This window comes from Brassica oleracea, chromosome C9 (genome assembly GCF_000695525.1).
Source record: "Brassica oleracea var. oleracea cultivar TO1000 chromosome C9, BOL, whole genome shotgun sequence".
Taxonomy (NCBI): domain Eukaryota; kingdom Viridiplantae; phylum Streptophyta; class Magnoliopsida; order Brassicales; family Brassicaceae; genus Brassica; species Brassica oleracea.
The window spans coordinates 36,891,994-36,900,239 of record NC_027756.1 but is presented as its reverse complement, the minus strand read 5'-3'; the positions used below and the strand labels follow the sequence as shown (position 1 = coordinate 36,900,239).

At 38.1% G+C, this 8,246-nt stretch overlaps 3 protein-coding genes across 3 annotated transcripts in view; 2 read left to right on the top strand and 1 right to left on the bottom strand.

The window, feature by feature from the left end:
• LOC106319063 (WD repeat-containing protein 44) overlaps positions 1 to 513 on the top strand; it is a 4,081-nt gene extending 3,568 nt beyond the window's left edge. Inside the window, exon 8 of the mRNA XM_013757285.1 lies at positions 1 to 513. Coding sequence (XP_013612739.1) covers positions 1 to 152 — 152 coding nt within the window. The 3' untranslated portion in view covers positions 153 to 513.
• An 821-nt stretch (positions 514 to 1,334) lies between these two features.
• On the top strand, positions 1,335 to 3,794 carry LOC106317013 (protochlorophyllide reductase A, chloroplastic). Its single transcript, XM_013754874.1, is given in 5 exon segments — positions 1,335 to 1,610; positions 1,612 to 1,870; positions 2,216 to 2,553; positions 3,393 to 3,413; positions 3,514 to 3,794. Coding segments are annotated over 5 exon segments (855 nt in total). The 5' UTR covers positions 1,335 to 1,529; the 3' UTR covers positions 3,670 to 3,794.
• A 1,392-nt stretch (positions 3,795 to 5,186) lies between these two features.
• On the bottom strand, positions 5,187 to 6,992 carry LOC106313215. The gene is made up of 2 exons (XM_013750972.1): positions 6,675 to 6,992; positions 5,187 to 6,576 (listed from the first exon to the last, which is right to left on the bottom strand). Exons 1-2 carry the CDS (start codon positions 6,904 to 6,906, stop codon positions 5,309 to 5,311), a joined length of 1,500 nt encoding a protein of 499 aa, XP_013606426.1. The 5' UTR covers positions 6,907 to 6,992; the 3' UTR covers positions 5,187 to 5,308.
• Between the last annotated feature and the right edge of the window lie 1,254 nt (positions 6,993 to 8,246).

Here is an 8,246-nt window from a genome sequence, read left to right as displayed (position 1 = left end):
CTAGAACTAGCCCTCGCGTGAGCGTGGACATGTCTAATGGACCGCTTAACAGAAAACCGAGTGCTTCGGCTTGGTCTATGGTGATTGTGACTGGCGGTTTACGAGGCGAGATCAAAACATTTCAGAATTTTGGATTACCGGTTCGTCTATGAAGGCAAGGAAAAAGTTTTTCATAACAGCAAGCCTAAGGCAAAGTGAAAAAATATTACTTAGTAAAAACACCTTCTCTAGTCAATAGTGTATAGATTGAGAGAAGGTTGGTTCTTCCAATAACTCTCTTTTCTCACCATCCTTATTATTTTTTTCACATTTGTTCTCTAAAATTCATCTCTAGCAAGCCATATATATATATGTATATAATTATTTTAAAAGAAAATTCATATACCGCAGTGTTTGAGTTGTATGTATATGACTCAGGAATAGAAATGGGCGTATGGCAATTCACACTTTGTATTATCTATACATGTAAATAATTTTGAGTAAAAGTATTTGTTTTTCAGTTCATCATTTCAATGAACAAGTTTATCCTCAGAGCAGATTGCCCATAACAAATTATATCATATTTTTGTTTCATAGCTCTTCTCACATACACAGAGATGGGAGACCCATGCAACTTATAAGTAAATGTACGTACGATAAAACTTCTATACATTAATAATGTTAAAAGTACACCAAAACTATAATTTTTTTTTAATTTATAGAGATATTAATTTATCGATATACTAGTTGAACCAAAAATTTAATTTAGGATTTTAAAATTATATTATTTTATAAAATTTTTTAATGTTTATTAATTTATATAGTATTAATTTTAAAAGGTACTCAGAGGAAATCTAATTCTCGTATACTCGTTGGCTGTAAGAATATGACGTGGCTGAAACTTCATCTATAGATAATATTCTTATATATCCGCGGAAAACATCCTGTGGGGACCACCTTTCACATGTCCCAACTCGTTTAGTAAAGTGAATCTATATAAAGGCACACAAGCACACACATTTACTCTTTAACCTAACGTGACAATGGCCCTTCAAGCTGCTTCTTTGGTCTCCTCTGTCCGAAAAGACGTAATAATTCGTTTCTTTTACTTTTACTAATCATCTCCTTAACTATCTTCTGTCTCATAGACTAATTAATATATTTTGGTTGCAGGGAAAATCAAATGCCTCATCATCATTGAAAGAGTCTAGTCTTTTTGGTGCATCACTTTCAGACCAAATTAAAGCTGATCTTGTCTCTTTCTCCTTGAGATGCAAGGTACATTTAACATAATCTCATTAGTTTTAAAATTCCTTTCTCGTTAGATAATGAAGGATAAGACTGCTCGCAGAGGGAACAAAGGTTGAGGACCACAGGAGCAAAGATTCGAGCTCAAACAATCGTTACTTCAACCCCATCCGTCACAAGATCTACCTTCGACCGCAAGAAAACCCTTAGAAAAGGAAACGTGGTCGTCACTGGAGCTTCATCAGGGCTAAGGTGAAGCAACGGCAAAGGCATTAGCCGAGACAGGTAAATGGCACGTGATAATGGCGTGCAGAGACTTCCTCAAGGCCGAGAGAGCGGCTAAATCCGCGGGGATGCCTAAGGACAGCTACACCGTAATGCATTTTGGACTTAGCATCGTTGGACAGCGTGAGGCAGTTCGTTGATAACTTCAGGCGAGCCGAGATGCCTCTCGATGTGCTGGTCTGCAACGCCGCTATTTATCAGCCAATGGCTAATAAACCTACTTTCACTGCTGAAGGGTTTGAACTTAGCGTTGGGACGAACCATTTAGGGCACTTTCTTCTCTCAAGATTATTGATTGATGACTTGAAGAACTCTGATTATCCATCAAAACGTCTCATCATTGTTGGATCAATAACTGGTACTCTCTCCATTTTTTTCGTCATATACGTTTTAAGATTATGTACATGTAAATAGAACATTTATTTTTTACATTTCTAAACAAAAACATCAATAATGCATGATTCTACCTGATCACAATTCAGCCAATAGAAAAACAAAATACAGAATACTAAATGTTATATAACATAGAAAAGTTAATAAATTTTACAGTGAAAACTAATTCATATGATTTGGAATAGTATAGTTTTCTAAAACGTTAAAAGTATTAAAAACGGAGGTAGTATTAGCCAGTGATTTTATGTACGGACTACATAATCTAAACCCTAGATTCAAGTTCCTAGCCGTTTTGTTTCTTCTTGAACAGGAAACACTAATACATTGGCTGGTAACGTTCTTCCCAAGGCGAATCTTGGCGATTTAAGGGGACTAGCTAGTGGATTAAACGGGCGAAACAACTCGGCGATGATAGATGGAGGAGATTTCAATGGTGCAAAGGCTTACAAAGACAGTAAAGTATGCAACATGTTGACGATGCAAGAGTTTCATAGGCGTTTTCGTGAAGAAACTGGCATCACTTTCGCTTCCCTTTACCCTGGTTGTATCGCTACTACAGGTTTGTTCAGAGAGCATATTACTCTCTTCCGTTCACTCTTCCCTCTTTTCCAGAAATACATCACCAAAGGTTACGTCCCCGAGGCTGAGGCTAGGGGTGTCAATTCGGGCTGGCCCGGCCCGGTCCGGCCCAAATCCGCTAAGCCCGTAAATATTTGAGCCCGGCCCGGCCCGGCCTGAAAATAATTTGGGCCTAGAATTCAAAGTCCGGCCCGGCCCTTATAGGGCTACAGGGTTTTTCGGGCTTTTGTGGGCTTTTCGAAAAATAATTTGTCATTGTCACTTCCATCGTTTTAATACATGTGAATTTTCATTAAAAAAAGAGTTTCATTTTTAAAAATAAAAAAAGTATAAAGTGAGTTTAAAATTTTCTTGTCTATCACAAATTTTTTATTTTTTCGTATGTTTTAAAAACATTTTATACACAAACCAAATTTAATAAGATTTAAATAATCAAATATCGATTAAAACAAAAAATATAAGAGAACAAAATTTATGATAAACATGGTACTCAAACGTTTTATACTTTATATTTTGAAAATAAAAACATGTTGTACATGAAAGAAGAATGTACTTTTGTAAAATTTAAAATGTAACACTTGTAATGATGAAACAATAAAGTGCATTAAAAACTTTTATATTTGCTTTATTAGAGTTTGGATAAAAATATTAAAATAATATATCAATACTAATAATAGTTTCGATTACAAGAAAGAATGATAATATTTACGCTAAAATATAAATTTCGGGTTTTCGGGTCGGCCCTAGCCCAAACGGACTTAAGCCCAAAATACCCAAAACCCAAATGGGCTTAGCCCGAAAGGCCCAATTTTTTTTGGGCTTATAAAGCTAAGCCCAAGCCCGATAATTTTTAGGGCTGGGCGGGCTCGGGCTACGGGCTTCGGCCCTAATTGACATGTCTAGCTGAGGCTGGCAAAAGACTTGCACAGGTATCAAAAGTTTATATATTGCTTGTCACGCAAGAAACTTTCTTTCACATTATTAAAGTGTTAGTGTAGTCAAGTCAACCAATGTATTTATTTGTTGAAGGTGGTAGGTGATCCGAACTTGACGAAGTCTGGAGTGTACTGGAGCTGGAACAAGACCTCGGCTTCATTCGAGAATCAGTTGTCTCAAGAAGCCAGCGATGTTGAGAAGGCTCGTAGGGTTTGGGAAGTTAGCGAGAAGCTCGTGGGCTTGGCCTAAAACTTGATTTGAGTCTACTCCTGTCTTTGAAGCTTAGTCACCAAGAGAAACAAACAAAAGAGGAAACATCGATGATCGAATAAGCCTTGACCAACTTTGAGTTTGTGTTGGCTAATTCTATTTTGTTGACAAACCAAATAAATCCCTTTTTAAAAATAAATTTGATAAATAACAATTGATTTAAGATGTTCGATATTTAAGAACCCCTAATTGATTCATCCAAAAAAAAAAAAAACCCCTAATTGATCATTTTCTTTATTTAGGAGTTCAAATGCGTATTTCAAGTCATATCTTTAAATTTGATCATATATCTAAATTGGACTGAGAAAATCTTGGATTTAACATTGAGACTAATTCATGTTTCGGTTGAATCCAGTAAGCTTATTCTTTTTTTTTTGTAAATGAAAAGGGTTAAACCCGGGTCTATTAAAGACACAGACCTAACCTCCGGGTGGAGGTACAGCCCACGGATAGACCTCTCCTGGGCATTCAAATGAGCCGAAAGCAATAGCCCATATCCGTGTGGCCAGCGGGTTTCGAACCAGGGTTCGCTCCAGTAAGCTTATTCTTCTATCTCCAATATTCAAGAGTTTCTTTATTCACAATAAGACATGCATATATGGATCGTTGGTTTGTTTAGATTCTGGTTATACATAACATACAGAGTCAAATATGACTTTAAACCTTAGCAACAAATCACAGAGCAGAGAAGTCTTTGTTAAACGCAAAACAACATGAAGGACTACTGCAAAAAAAACTGAACATTTGCAAGAAATTGAAAGAGTTTGAAGAAGTATATAAAAACGTATAGACAGCATATCTTTTCGTGTCCAACGTAATTACCTAACTTAGCAAGAACAAAAAAACACAGCAAAAAGGATAGCCTGTCAGACTGCCGTGCAACCACCCCGGCAAGGATAGAATCGAGCCGAGTAACGATCCTCTACAGCACCGAACACATCCTACGATGGTCGCAGCAGTTAATCACGCTCTAATCGCACGGCCATGAACCATCAACCAGGGTTAAGGGCTTGTCTCTTTAGAGATCAAGAACACAGAGGTACGGCCTATAGAACAGATCCTGTTCAAGTAAGGTCGTGACCATCATCGCTCGTTCAGCCTAACATATACTACGAGTTTCTTCGCCAAAGCAGCGATGTGGGATGCTAATCCAGATGAAAAACAATACTTTTGTAAGACCATAGATGGGTGAAGGCCCAGGAGGTATTTAACGCCTATCTATATGTGTCAAAACTCAAAGTTACACAAAATAGTCCTAATTAATTAACAAATTTTGTAGAAATCATCTGGTTTAGCAAAAGTATAGTAACAGAGTTGAAGCATGAGAACAAAACAAAACACAACAAGAATTTTCATATTAATAAAAGGTAGTGAAAGATTTGTTTGCATTGTTCACCAATTCATTAACTGATACACTAACCAACCTCTGAGCAAAGAACATTTAAGGAACATATACATAAAAAAGCTTAGCTACACTATATTAAAATCAAGGCAAGTAAAGGATTGAATGTTTGATATCCAAGTGAGAAATTGTGATATATAAACTCTCAGCTTTTTAAACTATTGTAAGTTTTCAATGACCTCAAACTCGGTTCACTAAAATCTTTTGTCACTCAAATCACAAGCAAATCACTTCAATATTATCCGCTGTCTTAGAGAATCTTTCAGCTGAGACTGTCAAAAGCTTGTTAAGAGACATGTTTTCACCTCTGCTCTTCAGCTTTTCTTCATACCGGTGCTTGATCCTGCTATCAAGCTTGTACCCAAGAAACGCAGGGAAAGCCAAAAGCTCCTCCACTTCACGACCCATGTACTCGATCAAATACTCCAGTTTCTCCTCTAAAGAAGTATGACTATACTGCAGGACTTGAGGATGCTTTGTGCTCATAGCTAGAATGTCTTCAAGCGAAAGACCGTAACTCAAGTACAGTCCAATCACCCTCTGCATATTGTCAGAGCTAGTTCTGGTCACAGCCCCCATCGCAAACGCCAGCTCCCTTGTTCTATGCTTGTATCCAATCTTCACCAGAAACCCTAGTTTATGCGAGAGGTTGTCTTCTGATAGAGCTAGAAACAACGGCGCTTTACTCAAGAACTTGAACATGCCGGGGGAATCAAAGCCAGACTGTTTAAGGAACTCTATCCTCGGCCTCAGTTTCCTCTCTTTACTAGTGCTGATCACGTTAGGGAACACATGAACAATCTTAAACACTTGCTCGCTCGTCAAGCCAGCAAAAGACTTGAGGAACTCAACGTGGCTGTTCATATGGTCAACGCTGTAACTCAGTATAGCAGGTAGTCTACGTAGCACGGTTCCAGTGGCGAAGTCGTCTTCCCCGCTGAGATTCCTAATGAACTCAACCCTAGGAATCAACTGAGTATCCAAGTCACTGTTGAGGATAACTGGCCGCCTCGCAATGATACCGATTCCACCAAAAGGTTCCAAGTAACTAATCAATCTCTCAATGTCTTCAACTGATTTCTGATACATGAGTTTATTCAGGTACACTTTGCTCAACACGTAAGAGATCTTTTCTTTAGGTATCCCATGGTGGATAAGCAGCCTCACCTTCTGGTTGAAACTAAGCAAGAAAGAAGTGTCTGACACAGCGAGTATGCGTTCCACTAGCTCAGGGTCAAGCCTTCCTTCGAGCTCATCAACCAAGAAGGTAATAACGAGATCTAACTCTTCTGAGGTCAATAAAGAAGGGCACTTTGCAATCAAACCTTGAAGCGCGAAGCCATCGAGTTTCAGAGACTGAAGAGAAGCGACACGAGCGCTGATCTTATCCAAAGGCGTCGACTTTACATCTGGGTTCTTCGCCAGAATCATCTCCGTTTCTTCCTCTTTAAACCCAATATCTCGGAAAAGCGAAAACAGAGATTCTGCAAAGGAAGAAGGTGAGACTTATAATACGCACACCAAGTGTTCGCGAATATGCTTCAGAGAGGGAAATGCATAGGAAGTACGAAAATTCACCTACCTATTTGAGTTTCCCCATCAATCGTACAAGTAAGGCAGTTACATCGGTGAATATGAGCGGTTTCCCGACGTTGTAAGCAGCAGACAAACAACGGCCGTAGCTCAGGCTTAAATGTAGAAGCAGGGAAGCTTCCATGGGAAAAGAGAGATGTCGCAGGGGGGAAATGAAGCCGGAGACTAATGGGCGGTGAGAAGAGGGAAACAGAGCAAGAGACGAGGGATAAGATGACCATGGCGATTTCCAAAAACGGAGGTTTCTGATTTGGGGTTCACATCCACATTCAACATCCACATTCAACGGTCGTATTGGATTCCAGCTTGGTTTTGATCCCTGTTCGAAACTACGCTAGGCGCTAGTCGGTCGGCAAATTCGAACCTAGCGAGTTACTAAAAAATCGGGGATTAATCGGGATATACGCGGAAATTAGTTTTAATTATCATTTTATTTTATTAAAATGTTTAATTTAAATATATAATATAAATAAATTATAATGTAATATTTTTTCGTATATTATTATTGAAATTTATATTTATTGGTTTTAACAAAAATTAATTGTTAGCAAAAATGAATATCATATAATTGAAGCACAAATTAATCGAGGACTCTATGTATATATAGAGACATATGGGTAGTAAATCAAATATTCATAGTTTCCTAGTGGCTGAGACAATTGCTAGTGCGCTGAACAACCCGGATTCGATACTCCTAAGTGGTTTTTATTCATTTTCGTATTATTTCTTCTCCTTGGACAAAGTCCCACATCGCTTACAGGAGAAAAGAGGGGGGCAGTCTGACTCTATATATACAATACATATGCAATGCAAATTCAAGGTATATGGGCTTCGGATATTTCCTATGAAGCCCAATATAATACTTTCATAGTTAACCATTTTAGCCGATTAAATTGGGCCGATTAATTGGTTAAATGACCGACTAATCGGTAAATGGGCCGAGTAATCGGTTTAACGGGCCGACTAATTGGCTAACGATTTTGTAGGCCGATTATGTCAAAATGGCCTCGGAAGGTGTCCGAACAGCGATTAGCCGGGCGCTTAGGCGGCTAGGCGTCCGCGTTTTTGAACAGGGGTTTTGATTGAAGCTTTGACATCCACTTTTGTAATTGATATAGGGTCTGGGTGAGAAATAAAAGTATTGGGCTTGGGATAACAAGTCCACAATGATTAGCTTATCAGTTTATCACCGCTAAATTGTTTTTTACTTTATGATCTTTACTCGAAAAAAAATGAAATAGATGCAGAAAAATGAACTATATGTTATAAGATAAACTTTGAAATGATCATCTACTCATCAAGCACTATGATCATCTACTCATCAAGCACTATGATCATCTACTCATCAAGCACTATGATCATCTACTCATCAAGCACTATGATCATCTACTCATCAAGCACTATGATCATCTACTCATCAAGCACTATGATCATCTACTCATCAAGCACTATGATCATCTACTCATCAAGCACTATGATCATCTACTCATCAAGCACTATGATCATCTACTCATCAAGCACTATGATCATCTACTCATCAAGCACTATGATCATCTACTCA